Source organism: Crocuta crocuta, unplaced genomic scaffold, assembly GCF_008692635.1.
Source record: "Crocuta crocuta isolate KB4526 unplaced genomic scaffold, BGI_CrCroc_1.0 scaffold176, whole genome shotgun sequence".
Lineage (NCBI taxonomy): Eukaryota > Metazoa > Chordata > Mammalia > Carnivora > Hyaenidae > Crocuta > Crocuta crocuta.
Genome location: NW_027531905.1, coordinates 5,943,437 through 5,963,290, shown reverse-complemented (window position 1 = coordinate 5,963,290; position 19,854 = coordinate 5,943,437). Strand labels below are relative to the sequence as shown.

The following is a 19,854-nucleotide window of genomic DNA, read 5'->3' as shown; positions in this document are numbered from 1 at the left end:
ATTAAATATATTCATTATGTTGAGCTATGGTCACCATCATCCATTTCTAGAGCTCTTTTCATCTTGTAAAACTGAAACTCTATACCTATTAACATCCAATTCTCCCCTCCCTCTTCCTCTGGCAACCACTACTCTACTTTCTGTCTCTGTCATTTTGACTACTCTAAATATGTCATATAAATAGAATCACACACTATTTGTCTTTTGTGACTGATTCATGTCACTTGGCATAATCTCTCAAGGGTAATAGATGTTGCAGCATATGTCATAATTTTCTTCCTTTTTAAGGTTGAAAAATATTCCATTGCATGCATATACCACATTTCATAGGTCTATCTGTTGATGGACATTGGGTTAATTCTACATATTAGCTATTGTGAATCATTCTACCATTTATCCTGTTAAAACAAAGGTTTTTTTTTATTAGTAACATTTTCTAAATTGTTTGATCCCACACTCCTATTAGAAAAATATTTGATCAGATACTATGTATCTATCCACTACATGGACAGACCAAGTGGATCAGCATATGCATGTGGGCACATATCCAGTATCTTCCCTCTGTAAGTAATACTCTGGCCTCTGCCTGACACAAGTCTGCAGCAGCTCTCTCCACGGTGTGGTCCATGAGACTCTGTGCTTCTGCCACTCATTAATTCCTGAACTTCTCCTCTTCTTAAAAGATATTTAATTCAATTTACATGAGTCTATTATCTCTTTTCAATTCAGAACACCTGCACTCTAGGCTCTTATTAGAGAACACAACTTAAAACTCTGCTCTCTCTGATCCTGAACAGGTGCTGTTAGAGATTATTTCATCTTTCATGTGATTATGCCATGTTGACATAAGCAGTATGCACCAACGATGCAAAAAAACCAAAAGGCCAAAATTCCTAAGCACCCCTAAGTCCACCTATTTGACAAAGAAAAATGTACCAAAGAAGATATAAGACTGGGACCATATTCATCTACAAAGGTATCAACCTCTACTGTCCTAAAAAATCCTCTTCTCAAAAAAAAAGGGGGAAGGCGCTCCTAGGTGGCTCAGTCGGTTAAGTGTTCAACTTCAGCTCAGGTCATGATCTCACAGTCTGTGGGCTCGAGCCCCGCGTCGGGGCACTGTGCTGACAGCTCAGAGCCTGGAGCCTGTTTCAGATTCTGTGTCTCCCTCTCTCTCTGACCCTCCCCTGCACATGCTGTCTCTCTCTCTCTCTCAAAAATAAATAAAACACTAAAATTTTTTAAAAATCCTATTCTATATTAACTGTTTCTAATGAAGGCATATAAATATACTCTGTATCCTCACTCAAGATATATGAATTGATATGGAAATGATGAAAGCCCCTGTATCTGTAAAACCATGAGGGATACAGATGAGGCAAATGTGACCTTACTCAACAAATATCAGAATATTAGGAATAGATGATGCTGAGGCTAAACAGACGTGAGTTGAGGATGCAAAGGTTGATACTGTATGAGCCTGATTTTTTCACATGTAAAGGAATTTTCCCCTCATTTTCCTTCATTTAGATGCAAAAGTTTCTTCCCGACTCAGAAGAGCACTATTGGTTTTATCACTTATCTCTCCAAAACTACACATTAGTTTTATTGGAATTTAGTTACCTACAATCACAGGTTGTATAACTCTTACACAAAATAGGACAAATACCTGCAGCTCCCGGTTGTGATTTTCACATAGCAACTGCAGAAACCTCAGTATGGGCTGCATGATGGTGATTGCAGGACTCATGGTTACTTCCTCGGCAGACTTTTCCTCGGCATTTCCCGCTTCCGATCCTGCACACATCATATCTATTTCTGGATCCATTTCTCTTCTGTACACACAGTACGCTTTGGAGGTTGCTGAAGAAGCTTCTGTTAATTGACCTTTCATTCCCTCTTTTAAAAGTAATGATGAATCTCTTACTGAAATAAAACAGTACTCTTATATTTCAGAATTAGCATCCTTTTGCTAATTAAAAAACAAGACAACCAGCTACCCAAATACTCTAACAACTCAATTAAAAGACATTTCACAAGGGGTGCAACAATTTCCCCCCAAAATAATCTGAAGTAGAAACTACAGAATTAAATTTGCACAGGACATTAAAAAAAAAAAAAAGATCTAAATGTTTAGCCAATTTCAGAAGAGCCCATGTCTTTCTGATAAATATAAAATAAGGGAATTCTTGAATACAAGAAGGTGGGAAAAATACTCCAAACTTCAAATGTTATGTTTGTATGACTTGTAGTTGCTTCACTGACGACTCGTTATTCCAAATACCAAGGATCTTTCATTAGAGTAAGGTGCTGTAACTTCTATTCTTAAAATTTGGGTTTCATGAACACTCAAAAGTTTGGGGCAGTTGCTCTTTACCATGCATCCCACATGCATGTCAGACATTTTCAATGTGGCTTGTTCCTCTCATAATGCCTTGTTTGAATTTGGTCCTACAGAGCTACTCAAGGTCAGCCCCATGGCCATAGTAATTTAAGGACGGAGCTCCATAACAGAACCACAGATAGGATACTGAGACTGAGGTAAGTGAGATGACAGAGATAAGTGAGATCTAAAGGTTCTTTCCTCTCTATTCCCTCAAGTACTCAATTATTTCTTTACCTCTCATTCGTGGACCAGATGTCATCAGGTCGCTGTCATCATCCCTTTTTTTGTTACCTAAGTCTATGGTATTAACCGTCACTGTCGATCTTATCTCTTTCTGAGCAGCCTTCATTCGGTCATACAGAACTTTGAAGAATTTTTCTGACTTTTTTTGTTCATGTAATTGCTGGTAAAAAGAATACTGCAAGAAAACATATTTTAAGATATCAATACCCAAGGGGAGAAAAATAGTGTTTTTATGCTTGAAATAAATATAAACATTATGCATAAAAGCACATATTTCATGTGGTGCCCATTATTTCATAAATTAGCAGCTTTTGCCAGACTCCTGTACTATTTAACATATACTAATAATAGCTTGTGTTTGCTTAGCACTTTCCACTAAAATCCAATATATTTTCCTGTTACTTAATTCACTCTCACTGATTATTTTATTTTAAAAAGTTACAAGTGCACTGTAAGAAGTTGTATGCAAAAAGTGCCTTGATTTTTGTATTTTTGTAAACTCATGTCTTGATTCAATACATATTTATTGAATGCCTACTGCGTTCCAGGCCCTTGCTACTACGAGGCATAGGACAAAAAGGAAAAGTCACCACAATCCTTCCCCTCATAAGTGTGTCACCTAGAGTGGAAAACAGCCACTGATCCAATGATCATCCTGTAAAATGTGGGTTTATGCAGAGTTACAAAGAGTTATTTTTCTCTTTATCTAAATTATAGTACATTTAATTTAGAATGTGTTACCATGGCAGCCTCACTCACAGGAACCCACTGATAGATAGGCACTAAGTTTTTTTGGTACTTCATTAGCTACATTGCTTTGCATGGGGTCTAGGACAAGCCTGCCATAAAATGCATAAAATGGATTCTGCTTGAAGAGTGAATAATGATGCTGAAAGGGCTCAACACATGATAAAATATGTCTTAGTGAAAGGTAGAAATACTAAGCCTTGAGAATATCTGCCTAATCACTGTCTGCTTAGTGACTTATGGAGTATCCAGAAGAGCTAGGAGTTGGGAAAGGTGATATACGCCAGAGAAAATAGAATTTGTACTGGGTGGGGAAAAGCATGCTCCTAATATGGGGAAAATCATGGGACAGGCACACAATACATACAATAGAGATAAAGTAAAAATAAATTATGAAAATAATGCTTCTAGTAACTACACTGATTGAACAAAAGTTATGTAACCTTGATGAGAGATGGTGTGAAGAAAACGTGAAAAATAATGACTTCCAGAATCAAGTACAATGCGCCATAATCCAGTAAATGGAAACAGCCAATTCTGGTTGAGTTTGGCTCCTAAACATATGCTTTCTTAAAAGAATGCTTAGAACCATGACCCTTAGGTCCTGGGACTTGCAGGTAAGACTCTAATGACATCAGGTCTTGAAATGGATGTCTGTGCTACAATTTTCAGAGTGGGCAGTGTGTGAGTACAGATCAATTTATGAAGCCTGAGGAATCGGCTTCATACCTCTGAGGGGAAGCTCTAAGCAGGAGGCTGGCAACCCCTGAAGAAAGCAGGGCAAAAAGCCACAGTAACCATAGCAACTACAGGGAAACAGTCAAACTGGTTCCGTTAATTCAAAGGACAAATGCAACATTTACAGACCTCCACAGTCCCACAAATTAAGCTGATGCTTACATCCTAATATTTTCAATATAACCGGGTTAGAAGGTGAAAGGAGTTCCCAATATATTAATAAAGAAGTTATAGGAAATTTGTGGTTCTATTAAAGCAGAGTTTTATAATTTATTTAGCTCCTTGAAAAACATGATCTCATTGATACTTTCAGTACAACTGTCTGATTAATAGAGAGTAATCTTATTTCCATTTTTAGATCAATAAGTTTAGTAAAGGTAAATGATTAGTAAAGGTAAATGATTTGCCCAATATTACATAACTAGTAAGTGTTAGAGCTAGGATTTCAATCTAGATTCTCTGTCTCTAAATCATTAAATTTACAAAGCTCATAATAATCAGTCATTTATGTAGACTACACCTTTTTAAGCTCAGGGCACTATGAAGCTGAACAGTATGACTTTAATAAAAATAAAAAGTACGTTTTATATATACATCTATAATCTCAACAGGCAGCATAAGGATGTCACTTGTAAAAGATACAGTTTTTGATTAGCAAACTGTTTCCATACGCTTCAGAGTATATGGGGGAAACTCTGAGGTTTTTTTCAGGAACCAAGGACGATGCATCAACAGATCTATATGGGAGAGGAAAGACTTTCCCCGCAACAAGGATGGGGGAAACTAGAGAAGGAACATGAAGTGAGGAACTAGAGATGGAGTAAGCTTAGGATAACGACACACGGTGAATCAGCCGGTGAAATTTCCTGACTCCAGGAGTCAGGAAGTAGAAGGTTATTTCAGAAAGATGTTTATAGTGGTTAAGAGCACTGATCCTGGAGCCAGTCAGCATGGGTTTGAGTCCTGACTCTTTCTGTAACTAGCCATGGGAGCTCGATAAGGAGCTTAGACTGTCTACCTTAGATTCTTCCTTGGTAAGATGAGATGATATATGTTACCCCACCGGTTGTTGTGAGAATTAACCAAGTTAGTACATATGAAGCACTAAGAACAGTGGCTGGTATTTAGCAGGTATTATCTTCATTATTGTTATTATTAGTGTTCAGTTCGAAATTATAACAGAAGTACCTTTCCCGTCCTCCCCTTCAACAAATCTTTAATAATATACTTTAAACATATAAATTGGCTTAGGTGGCCCGGAGGGTATAAAATAAAGAAGGGAAGCAGATTCCTACACCAGTACTACAGAAGTGGGAGAGTCAAGTTACTAGTGCCTAAGGGCACTGTGAGAATGTCAACCCCCATGGAGACTGACAGGAGTCTTGGGGAGAAGTGGATTTTAGATTGTTAAAGGGCAAGGAATAGGATTCAAGTTGACATCAGTGAGACCCTCCAGAGACAGAAGCTCAAGGCAGCTCTCTGGGTTACACAGTGATACAGATAAGTGACAAATCTAAAAAAGGGATGGCTGGTAAATGACATCGCCATAACCCATCTTTTAAAAAGGCTTTCATACACAAAAATAATTTAATGCTTTTTCATCAACAAATATTTGCTGAACGGCGATAAAGTACATAAATGCCAGAGACAGGACAGGATCTACTTTGAGAAAGACGAGATTGAATTGGAGAGACAAAATGTCATACAAGTAACAGCAAAACAAAGTAGCATAGGCAGAGTGCCAAATAAACATTAAGGAAACAAGTATTATGGGAGCTCAGATAAAGGAGTGGTTGTCAATGCCTGTNTTCATACGACCACCACTCCTGAACATTTATTGGGCCAGACATGGTATCAGACACAAAGGATCCAAAGATGAACCATGTGGGGTCTCAAGTTTTAAGGATTCATAATTTGTTAAACAGAGCCTGGTGCACACATGAAAAGGCACCATAAAGTGGCAGAAATACCACTGAAGGCATCTGCAGGATACCACGGGGGCATGTCGTAACCACCGGACAATGCTGCCCAGTGGGACATGGGATCAGAAAAGTCCTCTAAGAGAAGCTCGTGAGTTGGGTCCTCCTAGAGGAGAAAGCAACGTGAGAGAAATCACAGGACACAGATGAGGAACTACAAAGAGCTTAATATACCTGGTGTGCAGGAGACAGGACAGAGGAGGGAGGAGGTGGAGTAAGAAGGGAAAATGGGAAAATGTGAAGCGATAAAATCATGAAGGATCTTACGGACTGTGTTAATGAGTTTGTCTTTTGACTTTAAGCAGAAGAAAAACATGTTTTCTGGAAAGATAGCTTTGGAGGCAGAGTGTAGAATGATTTGGAGAAGCGCAAAACTGGGATCAGGGATACCTCCTGAAGACCCAGGGAAAGATAGGAAGGATGAGTAATGAGGGCAGGATATGCAGAGATTGAAAGCAGAGTGTGGATATGAGACACGTTAACAGGACAGAATCACAGAGGTTGGTATTCAATGAAATGTTCAGGAAGGGACTGAGGAAGAGTAGGCTGAGGGTCAAGGTGGGCTTTCAGCTTCTGGCCAGGTGTCTGTGTGGATGGACTGCCAGTCACTGAGGCAGGCAAAGGAAGAAGGGCAGTGGATGGATGGAGAATAACAGTGCATTCAGTCTGGGACACGTTGAGTTTAAGGTACTTTGGAACATCCCACGAAATATTCCTGGAAGATAGCTGGATGTAGAGTCGAGACATGCACAGAGGGAGTGGAGAATCATCAGCATCCAGTGGAAGTTACAATGTAGAAACGAATGAGGTCAGGCTGAAGGAACAAGCAAAACAAACAGAGGAGAGTCCAAAGAAACTTGGGAGATAGCAGGATTCAAGAGTGAAGTAAATCAAAAGGAGCTTACACAGAAGGCTAAGAAGAAATGGCAGGAGGTGAGAAGAGGGTGGTGTCCCAAGGCCTAAGTAGAAAAGGTTTTAAAATCAAAGAAAAAGTCACCAGTGACAACTGCCACAGAAACATCACGTGAAAAGGGACTAAAAGGTATTTGGGGGTGCAGAGACCTTGTCAAGAATTTTAAAGTGGAACAGGAAGCTTCTGGCAGAAGCTGAGTTATTCAGCAGCAATATGAGGACGTAAATATGTATGGAGGGTGAAAGATTACCTCATCTGATGACCCTACGTGGTCCAGTAACAGAACTCTAGAAGGTGCTTTGCTTTACTCGCAAGAATTGCTTCTATCTAAAGATGAAAAAAAATTCCTTCACTACTGTCTGGATAATCTACGTCTCACATTATGTAGTTGCCTAGACAGTTTCTTTAGAAAGTCCCTACTGAATATCTGGTTGTAGAAGACAAGGCTACTTCCAAGAAAACCCACATAAATCCCTCCACCACCCACTTTCCCCCACGTCCCTCGGAAGAATTTGTGCCGCAGCTTCACTACCACAAGAATTTTCAAAGTTTGTTTTTCAACTAAGGGGATCAGTGTTTGGAAGATGCTTTTTGGTCACCGTGACATCTGTTGTTCATGAGGCTTTTATTCCTAAAGCCACCTGCTATTGGGCATGGAGAAATTTCTGTTGTTCGTTGCATTTGGTGGATTAATAAAGGAAAAGATCCCAGCTTTCAGTTAGATAGGGCGTCTACTTGGCAGGAATAGGAAAAGTTGATTCTGCAATTTCCTATTAGCTGTAAGCATAGTTTCCTTCTCCAACCAAGACAAATCTGGAAAGAGCAGGTTTGGTGAGCGCAGGACAAGGAGGAAGACGCACATCCTCCGGGAACACCCCCGGCTCGGTCTTGGGCTCTCCCGGTGTGCTCTGAACTTCGGGAGTGGAGGAGCCCAAAAGTGTGTGCTTTTTGGGAAAGCATGGGTGATGATCCTTGCGTGCAGGTGATAACAGCTTTCACCTCCCCTCTCCTAGGATAAATGAATGAATGAAATGGTTCTTCTCTCCCTGGATCAGGGAGAACGCACTTAGTCGGCAGCATCAGGGTAATAAGCACTGGGAGATTTGGGGCATCAAGTAAAGGTGCTATTCCAAACTTCTAGAAAAGTAAATGGAAGAGGATGGGCAGAGAGGGGTGGTCAATGTTACTGAAACCTGTTTACTGCCAAATACTGTGTGAGGTGTTGATACATACTAGCTCATTGAATGGACAGATCTATTGATTTTTACATTTAATTCTTAGATGAGTCCAAATGTTTTTCTCTGCTGAACGTAGGCCACAAGTTTCCCTCAACAAATCAGAATTTCTGATATGATGTTAGAAAAGATGCTTCTAAGGAATGCTCTGCTTCACTGAGCCATTTGTGAAGGTCTGTAGTTTCTACAGTAAATCAAATAGATTCGTAAGGAAAATGTGAAAGTTGTTAGGGTTTTGTTTTTTTTTTTTAAGATAGCCATGAGGAGCTAAGAGAAACAGACACTACCTTCTTTGGTTTCTATGATAAGTAAATAAGAAATACAAATAACCAACATAATGCTCATCATGATAAACAGGTACCTGTGTTTGTGTATTTCCTCCTTCGAGCAAGGCGATGCCAAGTAAAATGCCTTCTGAAAAAATTCTGTCGTTTTTGGTGTTCACTATGACATCAATGACGAGTTCAGAGGCACCTTCTTTATCTAGTAGACACTGAATATCTGACATTGATATGCCCGTCTTATCTGAATCTTGTCCCGAAAAGCTCCCTGTGATTAGGAAAAATAAACAAGTAAATCTTAATTACAGACATCATTAGTATACAATGTTTTGGAATTCTTAGACCTTAAGAATATTTATCATTGGAATGTTTTCCCTTCCCCATTAAATATAATAGGAGCTTGGGTTAAAAAAAAATGTCAAAAGTTTATAAAAACATAGCTTTCTATCGAATGTATGACACCTGGAATTCAATGTTTTTTTCTTAATAGGAAATATTTTTAGGAAAAGAAAATTAGCTTTATTTTTGTGCTTAATTTGCATACAGAGAAATTATGACATTGTTTAGTGTTTTCCAGAGCCTAACGGCAAAATTAGTCTTCATGTTCAAATCATTTGTTTTATGAATGCAAAATTTTGTACAAAGGTTTTTTAATAGAGCTTTTTAAGTGAATTTTTTATATTTATGCTATTTTAAGTAAAATGCCAGCATAGCACCGGCATGAAGGCATGTGACAAGAATTCTAGAATGAGGGGAATGATCAGTCTTACCTCCCCCTTGCGTAGATTTGCTGTAGGTTCCAGAGAGATGTCCATTGATACCAACTCCATAGTCTCCTTTAAAGTAGCGATTCAGGAGTATTTTTCTTAATGTGTTACCCTAATAAAAATGATAAGAAAAGTGTTTCTTATTGTTTCTTTTCCTAATGAAAAGGGAAAGTAGCAGTACATTAAAATGCCACTTAAGATGCATTTTATTAATGATGTTGAGACATGGAAGAATTAATTTTATACAGCATAATATTTTCTGAGATAAAAATTTTCAAATGCTTCCCAAGAAAATAATAATGATATTGCTTCTTCCAGAAATAGAATAAACTATGGTATTTTCCACAAAGTGTACCGGGAAAATCACAAGAGATTGTGTACTATGAAAATTTATGCACTATAAATTTAAGATTCCCTCAAAGGCTGAAGGGTTGCTAAGAATACGAGTGATGCCTAAAGAAGACACAGCTTACTAAATACCCTGAGAATTGGAAACCAAAAACCCTATTTAAGAGGAGCTTGGTAAAAAGAGCTAGGAAAGTGCTGGGCATACAACAGGTGCTCACAAAATTAAGCTTGATAAAACAGAGTGAACATACTTAAATTCCAAGGGCTTTATTCAGAAATGGATGGGCAAAAGACAAGTGTATTCCTTTGTAATTCAGAAATTCCTAAGTCTTCAACATTATACTGATGACATGACATTTTTAAAATACTATATTTTGGGGCTTCTGGGTGGCTCAGTGGTTGAGCATTTGACTCTCAATTTCAGCTCAGGTCATGATCAGGGTTGTGGGGTCAAGTCCCACATCAAATCCTGCTTCAGGCTCTGTGTGACTGTGGAGCCTGCTTAACATTCTCTGTCTCTCTCTCTCTGTCTCTCTATGTCTCTGTCTCTCTCTGTCTCCCTTCCCCCCACCCCTCTCTCCAAATCATGTTCTCCCTCTCTTTCTCTTTAAAAAAATTAAAATACTATATTTCGCTGGTGCACCTGGGTGGCTCGATCATTTAAATGACCAACTCTTAACTTTGTCTCAGGTCATAATCTCACAGTTCCTGAGATCAAGCCCCTGTGTAGGGCTCACCTTTTGGGATTCTTTCTCTCCCTCTCTCTCTGCCCCTCCCTGGCTCATGTGCCTTCTCTCAAAACAAATAAACTAAACAACAACAACAACAAACACAAACAAACCATATTTTGCAATACAGTTGCTTGATGTACTTAAGACATACGGATAACTCCAGGTTTTCCATTTTATTGGCTCTTATTCTTCTAATAGACAAGAGTAACTTTAAGGTATTATTAAAGAATACTTTTTAAAACTAAATTAACACAGCAATTACTGAGGTATTAGTCCCATCTTGGGGGTAACAACACTGGGACCCAAGAGCTCAGGTAACCGGATGTAGATAATGCAGCTAACAGGTGGTAAAGCAAGAGCTTTAGTCAATGCTTGACGGAGCCGCTCAGGCCATTTCTACACCCTGTGCCCCATGCCACTCCCCAGGCACACCTTCCAAGGCCATGACACTTTGACACATGGCCCTCACTGTTCCTTCTCTCTCTCTCTCTCTGTCTCATGTTCTGGTCAGACCTCCTTCTCATGCCCTGAGATTTCATCTTCAATTCTCGTCTTGCTGCTCTCCTCCCTTCCCTCTCCCCTTCAGCGATTTTATTTGATCCCTGGTTGCATAACCACTTCTGCAGTCTGACTGCCAAATGTCTTTCCTCCGGCTCGACCTGGCTCTCCTAAGCTTCTCATCCTGTTTCCACTTAGATTTCCTTATCTTCATCTGGAGGTTCTACTGGCACCTCAAACTCAATCTGTCACAATGGAATGATCTCCTCTTTTTTTTTTCTGGAAGTATAATTAACAGACAAAATTATATTAGTTTAAGGAGCACAGTATAGTGATCAATGAATTCTACATATTACTAAGTGCTCATCAAGATGAGTGTATTCTTAATCCTTTACCTATTCCACCCAGCCCCCACCCACCTCCCCTCTCGTGACCACAAGTTTGCTCTCTATATTTAAGAGTGTTTTTTGTTTGTATCTTTTTTCTTTTGTTTGTTTACTTGTTTTGTTTCTTAAATTCCAGATATGAGTGAAATCATATGGTATTTGTCTTTCTCCAACTGACTTATTTCGCTGTATCATTATACCCTCTAGATCCATCCCCATGTTGATCAAATGGCATGATCTCATTCTATTGTATGGCTTAGTAATATTTCCATTGTGTGTGTGTGTGTGTGTGTGTATATATATATATATACACACCACCTCTTTATCTATTCATTCATCTCTCCGTGGACGCTTGGGTTGCTTCCATATCTTGGCTATTGTACTCCTTGTTTTCTTTCATAGTTTTTTTTTTTTAAGATTATTTATTTATTTTTGAGAGACAGAGAGAAGGGACAGCGAGGGGAAGAGAAAGAATCCTAGGCAGGCTCTGCACTGTCAGCACAGAACCCGGTGTGTGACTTGAACTCACAAACCGTGAGATCATGACCTGAGCCTAAATCAAGAGTCAAATCCTTAACTGACCGACCCACGCAGGTGCCCCTCTTAGCTACTATAAACAATGCTGCAATAAACATAGGGGTGTATCTATTTTTTCAAACTAGTTTTTTTTTTTTTTCTTCAGGTAAATACCCACTAGTGAAAATTTTGCTTTTATTTTTTGAGGAACCTCCATACTGTTTTCCACACTGGCCATATCAGTTTGCATTCCCACTAAAAGTGCACAAGGGTTCCTTTTTCTCCACATCCTTGTTAAAGTTTTTTATTTCCTGTGATTTTGATTTTAGCCTTCTGACAGGTGTAAAGTGGTATCTCATGGTTTTAATTTGCATTTCCCTGATGAATAGTGCAATCTACAGATTTAAGTCAATCCCTATCAAAACACCAATAACATTTTTCAGAGAACTAAAACAAATAATCCTAAAATGTGTATGGAACCACCAAAAGACCTCAAATATCCAAAGCAATCTTGAGAAGGGGAAGCAAAGCTAGAGGTATCACAATCCCAGATATCAAATTATACCATAAAGCTTCGGTAATCAAAACAGTAGGGTGCTAGAGAACAAAAACAGGCACATAGATCAGTAGAACAGGATAGAGAGCCCAGAAAGGAAGCCATGCCTATATATTCAATTAATCTATTACAAAGGAGGCAGTAAGATACAATGGGAAAAGACAGCCTCTTCAACAAATGGTGCTGGGAAAACTGGACAGCTACATGCAAATGAATGAAACTGGACCACCTTCTTACACTATATACAAAAATAAATTCAAAATGGATTAAAGATCTAAATGTGACACCTGAAACTGTAACACTCCTAGAAGAAAACATGGGCAGTAAGTAATACCTTTGACATTGGCTGTAGAAACATTTTTCTAGACATGTCTCCTCAGGCAAGAGAAATAAAAATGAAACCAGCTATTGGGACACTCCAGAATGAAAGGCTCCTGCTCAGCAAAGGAAACTATCAACAAAACAAAAAGGCAACCCACTGAATGGGAGAAGATATCTGCAAATGATATATCCAATAAAAAGGTTAATATCCAAACTACATAGAGAACTTATACAACTCAACACCAAGAAAAAACCCAACTTATTAAAAAATGGGCAGAGGACCTAAACAGACATTTTTCCAAAGAAGACATGCTCATGGACAACAGACACATGAAAAGATGTTCAACATCACTTATTGTCCTTCTTTCTTAAACCTGTTTTCCTTTCAATTTCAGTTTAAGATCAGAACCATGTTCATCATTTAAGATGAACTCCAGACTCCAAACTCCAGAGATCATCCACTACCCCTTCATCTTGACAATGACTTGCGAAATCCTACCTATTCTATCTTTTCAAGTGTAGCTTCCAATAGTGCCTTCACACATAATATTTAACCAAACTGAACTTTGTGCTGATTTCTCAACCACAGTTTTCTAAGTCTTTCTGATTATGTATCACATATCATATTACTTCTCTGAAAAGCTTTTCTTCCACCTTCCTTATGGATACCATCCATCCTCCCTCTTCATTCTACAGATACTCATTAAGTAGCTACTGTGTTTTAGACACTATTTTTTTAATTTCTATTTTCTTTTTTTAATGTTTATTTATTTTTGAGAGAAAGAGAGACAGAGAACTAGCAGGGGAGGGGCAGAGAGAGAGGGAGACACAGAATCTGAGGCAGGCTCCGGGCTCCGAGCTGTCAGCACAGAGCCCGATGCGGGGCTCAAACCCACAAACCGTGAGATCATGACCTGAGCTGAAGTGGAACTTCTAACCAACTGAGTCACCCAAGTGCCCCAAAAGCTTATTTACTTTTGAGAGAGACAGAGAGTATGCAAGCAAGGGAGGGGCAGAGAGAGAGGGTGAAAGAGAGAATCCCAATCAGGCTCCACACTATCAGCACAGACTCCAAGGAAGGGCTTGAACTCATGAATCGGGAGGTTATGACCTGAGCCAAAATCAAAAAAGGGACACTTAACCCACTGAGCCACCCAGGTGCCCCTAGACACTATTCTAAGTGAATGAGATGTAACCTGCCCCTCAAAGTGTTTACAATAAGGTCAGTACCATAACAGGCACATATTTTAGGCCCTATGGGAGCACATAAAACTTCGAAGACGCTTGACTTCGAAGAGGCTTTACATGCTTATCTCCCCTACTAAGCATACAATCGTCAGAGAAAAGCTGTCTTGTGCACAGTCGATGCACAGCAAATATATCCTAAATGTCACAGTGCCAAGAATTTTAGTAGACAGAGTTCCTGGAGTTCTTTATCCTTAGAGTGACTTTTATTTATTGATAATCAAATTTTTAGAACACATTTATCATCGCTCCCTATTTCATATTTTCTTCCTTGAAGACTTTTTCATATAGTATTGTAGTAAGTAAAGGTGATTACCAGTCTCAGAAGAAATAGAGAACCTAGAGAATATAAAAGAAAAAAGTCTGTCCCTTTTTTAAGAGAAAGCCTTTTGAGTTGAACTAATTTCATCAGATCAAAAAAAATGATCTTTCTAAAAGGAGAGGGAAAACAAAATAAAATATTTCTTTGAAGTCAAATGGGCTTTTGCTGTGTATCTTATTATAGCAGAAGGAGATGCTCTAAGAGAACTTTTAGACCCATTAACTACAGAATTGAAGTGGTAAGTTGGGAAGAAAAATGTGAGAATATTTCTACTTAGGCACAAAATTTCTATAAAGGGTAGCTCAGTTTGTTACAGTAACCATGCTTCTCACCTGTACAGATCAATGTATTGCTTCTCACTCAGATTCTGTAAGATACAGTTAGCCCACCTACAATAAATAAAGCTGAAAAACATGAAAATCCAGGCCTGTTTTTCTTAAAATCACACAAGTCCATGTCCCTGTCTGGAAGAGAACCTGCTTTAAGCAGAGCCCCTGGGTACCTGTGAACTAGCTCTCTTTTCATTCTGCGTAGGAGAGCCTTTTAACCACATTACTCCAAGAACCCAACCAAGAGATAAAAGAATGGTGTGCCTTTTTTAAAAAGGAGAAATAGAGAGCTGCATTTTTATCCTTTGTTTTTAAAAATGCTCTTTGCATTGCTATAAGAATAAAACCGGTCAAAACCAACTACAGAGGAGAGGTGTGTCACATCAAGTTAAAATAAGCATCACATTTGTTATTATTCCTAATTTTCCTTGGGCAGATAAAATGAAATCACACATGCTTGTCAGATTCATAAATATCAAAATCAAATGAGTAATCTGATGGATTTAAAAATTTTTTCTTATCCAGTTCCAGCCTTGTCAGCAGCATCTATTTTCTAACTGTGTAACATTCAGAATGCCATAGAAAGAGGAAAGAACTTGCCCTATCCCCACTCTTAACTCTGGAGCCACAGTGCCTGGGTTCTAATCCTCTTTATGCCACATGTCACCGGGGGGACCTTAACCAAGGCGTTCCAGCCCCCTGGCCCTCAATCCCATGACGTTCAAATGGAAGAGTCATATCGCTTATCTTCCTTGGTTTTCTGTGACGATTAAACAGGTAAAAACTTGTAAAATACTTAGAACAGTTCCCAGCACACAGTAGATGTGACATAAGTTGTGCGGAGTCGATATTATTGCTGCTGTATTAATATTATCCAGATCACACAACAGTGTTCAGTTTACAAAGCGCTCTTGTACACACTTTCTCACTTTATACCAAACCTTCCCACATAAGTGAAAACATTTCTATACCCACTAAGAAAATGGCAAAAATAATAAGTGATAAACTACCTGAAAATCCCAATGTGTCCACTATTAATCAGTCCTTGGAATTCTGTCTGTGTGAGCTAATATGTGTACACTGCACTCTATAAAATAGACCTTTTTAGAAGTCCAACTAAAGTGGAAAAATTCTACTGTGGTTCCAACCCCACGGTTCTCAACAAAGGCAAACTTTGGCACTAAAAGTGAACAAAGAATAGGTATGGATGAAATGGGACTCTATCATTTGTTTTAGTTATCCTCGTTGAAGCTTCGAAAACTTCAGATATTGCTACATGGTAGGTTGAGCAGAACAGATTTCTTCTGCCAAATACCAAGTTCTGACTTGAGGATCAAGGCAAGTACTGTATTCCCACTCGTCTTTGGACATCCTTAGTGGCCTGCACTATCGGTGATGGGTTACAGTGGTGATAATTTAGATGCCAGCCATTCCCACAAGTTTCTTTAACTCCAATAAACTAATAGCAGAGTCACTGGCAGAAATTCTGGTGCCAGGGTTGTAAATAATTGCCTGGGAGCTAGAATTGTCAAGGCAGAAATTTGGGAAAGAACGAAAAGCACATTCAGCCATTTTGAAAAGAATTCTACAACAACTGAGAAGTTTGACTTCTATTCACTCTTCAATTCCAAAATGAATTCCTGACTGGGCTTCCCATGGAGGGTGTCCTTGCTGGATTAGGCCAACTAGCAAGAAATGTCCTTTCCAGCCTTTTCAATATCAGAGTCAATTCCAGGCCACAAGACACAGCTTGTAGCCAATGTCTTCATGTGAACACATCCCAGATGTGCTAATGTCATGGAGCCAAGATAACTAACAACCACCTTCTGAAATTACAACAAAACATCTCCATAAAAAGACATCTTTTGTGGCCAGAGCAGTCATGCTGACAGTTTGTGAAGATCAGGGAGGGCCGTTTCTTTCCTGGCCGCTTCCTGTTGCACCAACTCCAGTGTATCAAAAATTAAGCTTAGAAATCATTGCTTTTCATGCATAGAAAGAATAACAAAAAGTTATTAGTCTTAGAAAAGGACTAAGGATTTTCTCTGATTTTTGAGAAAGCCCAACACTGTTTGCCATCATAGGTTAGTAGCTTTAAGAGTGAAAAGTTCAAGGACATGATACTTGAGGTACTGATTCCACATGTGTTCCTTTGCCCATGGAAAAATGACACATTAAAGTAATATTTTTTCCACTGTGGAAAATATAATGAAGACAGCATCAAACTATGACAACCACAACCAGAATCCTAGAAAACAAAGGCCTCAATTGGAAATTCAAAATGTAATGAAAACTGTGAACTGGATGCAGTTTAGGTGCTTACTTCAAGATTTTCCCTCAAAGACTATCGCTTAGCTACTAATCAGCTTGGACAAGATCTGTAAGGAGGTTACTGTATGTACCTGTAGTCTCCACATAGTCTCATTTTAATATTAAACTTGATTTAGCATAACTGGTGTCTCCCTAAACTTTTTGTCTAATGACAGCATGTCTGCTTAGATATTTTTTCTCACTTGAATCTCCAGGGGTAAAAAGGTACATTTTTAATTTCAAATAAATTACTGCAATAGCTGTACCCTAATTGGAATTACATTAGGTCCATCATTATAATCGACTGCATCTTCAAGGAACTCCTTTGGGAAAATGTGGCCAATCTCCTATAACCTAGCTGTCTAATGGTTTGAATTTCTTAGTCACTGACTCCAAGCAGCGAAAGCAGTTCTTTCTCTGGATGCTTCTTCCCAGCTTTCACAAGATGAAAAATACAAACGTCAATAGGAGTAGTTATTCTATACATCCACAAAATGCTCTTCATCAATATAACAACATATCATTATAATCTTGAAAACCATATGGATGTCTCAACAATTCCAGTAAAAGGGCTTATAAAAAGGAGTGAAAAGTATTAAAACAAATGATTCATACACCACTGTGGCAATACACTTCTATCTTCCTTCCTTCCCTTTTTTTCTTATTCATTGTAAGGACATCCTGCATTTTTAACATGTGTCAGGAACTTTTAGGAAAGGGGGGGCAAAAAATTGGGCAGCATATGCTGAGAGAATTTCCAAATATATAGACTTAAGACACATGACACTGTTTTTCAATATAAATAATCCTTACCAGAACATTTGATTCCATTTGTGAAACTTAAACATTTAAACAGTAAATCATATGTAAACATTTGACAATGATGCTAAAGATAAAAATGACTTGGGTCATCACTCCACGATGATCAAATAACCTAGCCTATAGGCAAACAGGTTGCTGAAAAGGCTGTTTAGGGTATGGTCCTGCACCCCGTAACTAGTGAGGAGTAAAAGAAAACTATTTCTTTTCTTGGGATATAATAAAAGCCTCTCAGCATTTGATTTCCAAGAAGCACGCTGACTGGTATCAAATTCAAGAGACTCAAACACCTCAGCAATTTAAATACAGGGTCTGCTTAAATTCAGAGGTTGAGAACATATGCAATCCCTCACCCCTGGTACTGGTGAATGGATTTTTCTTCTGCTTGTGATTGCTTAGTGTTCTGAGTAAGCAGTCTTTATCTGACCTACAGAACATAAAGAGCTGAAAGAAGAGTAAATAAACAAGAAATAAATAGGCAAGGTTTAGATACCATTTCACTATTGAAACGCAACTACCAGACACACATCATAAGTCACTACCTCATAAAATGACGCTCAAATGGCAGTGCACACAACCACTAAGGCTAAGCCCATAATCACCTGGTACATAGTGTGGAAACCTACTGGGTGCCATTTGTTCCTGACAAAATAAAATTAATATGCCACCAATGCAAGCATTGCTCTCACACCAAGGGCTGGGAAAAATGGAATTTCAAGTGGTCATTGCAAAGCTTCTGCAATGACTATGTCCCTGAGGGATGATACGGTGAGGTATGTAGTTCAGTAACAGACCCAGTTTATGAGGGGTCCCAGAGAAAACCAGAGGATAAAGGAGGAGGGGGAGGAGATGAGAATAAATGAGAGAACCAACTCAGATCTGAGTAACGTCATGAAGTACAATGGGAGAGGTTTTCTCCTGGATAATGAGAAAAGTCCCATTTAGCTTGCTCTTTTAAATCCTCATGTGCTGTGGGGCACCTGGGTGGCTCGGTCTGTTTAGCATCCGACTTCGGCTCAGGTCCTGATCTCCTGGTTCCTGGATTTAAGCCCCGCATTGGGTTCTGTGCTGACAGCTCAAAGCCTGGAGCCTGCTTCATGGATTCTGTGTCTCCCTCTCTCTCTCTCTGCCCCTCCCCATGCATATTCTGTCTCTCAAAACTAAATAGACCATTAAAAAAACAAAAAAAATTAAATCCTCACATGTTGTGGTGCCTGTTATATTTCCACAACTCTTTAGTAAAGATTGATATATGGGTGCCACTTTGCAGGCTGGCGGCACAAGAGGTAAGAAACAGGACAGAACGAGAAGGAAGACCAGCCCTCTCGTGCCCTGTGTAGACCTTCCTGTTTCTCTGCAGTCTCATGTTCTCAGTGCCATCTGTGAGCTCAAAGCTGTGAACTACGATCATAGCCAACAGAGTGTTGGCCCACAGGGCAGTGAGAGGAAGACATGACTTTGAAGTTGTCAAGGGAACAATACTGTAGAGAACCCCACTCCCAGCCCCGGACCACACACACAGAGTGAGAGAGAGAGAAGGAGAGCTCATCCCTCGTCCCATATACAATGAAAGAAAGTGTCTTTAAAAGGGAGGGAGAAAACTAACACTTGCATTACTTATAATCAATGCAAATATTTTGACAAAAGAAAGCCAAATTTTAACAAATTCAGAATATATTTAGAAGTTCTTCAGGTAGGAGAGAAATATTTATGGAGCTGCTGTAATGATGAGGAGCCACGCATCGCACAATTTCAAAGGAAGATCTTGAGAATTAAATGAGATAATGTCTATACATAGCTTAACACATAATAAATGTAGTTTCTGAAACTCCGAGGATGAAAAGACTGTGTACTCTGTAGAAAAGATGATGTCTTGGGGAGCCTGGGTGGCTCAGTCGGTTAAGCATCTGACTTCGGCTCAGGTCATGATCACACAGTTCGTGGGTTTGAGCCCCGCATTGGGCTCTGTGCTGACAGCTTAGAGCCTGGAGCCTATTTCAGATTCTGTGTCTCCCTCTCTCTCTGCCCCTCACCCGCTCATGCTCTGTCTCTCTGTCTCCAAAATAAACTATACAAAAAAATTTAAAAAATATAAGAAAAGATGATGTCTTGGAGACCAATGTAATTGGTTTGGATCCAAGTTCTGCCCCTGGCTTTGTGATCTCAAGAACTTTATTTAACCCT

General features: G+C 39.1%; 1 protein-coding gene across 3 annotated transcripts in view; it reads right to left on the bottom strand.

Moving 5' to 3' along the window:
* Nucleotides 1–19,854, bottom strand: part of ITPR2 (inositol 1,4,5-trisphosphate receptor type 2) — a 490,032-nt gene that overhangs the window by 160,825 nt on the left and 309,353 nt on the right. For all 3 annotated transcript variants that reach the window (XM_077774582.1, XM_077774583.1, XM_077774584.1), the window contains exons 38-41: nt 9,293–9,401; nt 8,603–8,790; nt 2,621–2,804; nt 1,670–1,926 (exon numbers count right to left, since the gene is read on the bottom strand). In XM_077774582.1, the coding sequence (XP_077630708.1) occupies nt 1,670–1,926; nt 2,621–2,804; nt 8,603–8,790; nt 9,293–9,401 (738 nt within the window). The remainder of the gene's footprint in view (nt 1–1,669; nt 1,927–2,620; nt 2,805–8,602; nt 8,791–9,292; nt 9,402–19,854) is intronic.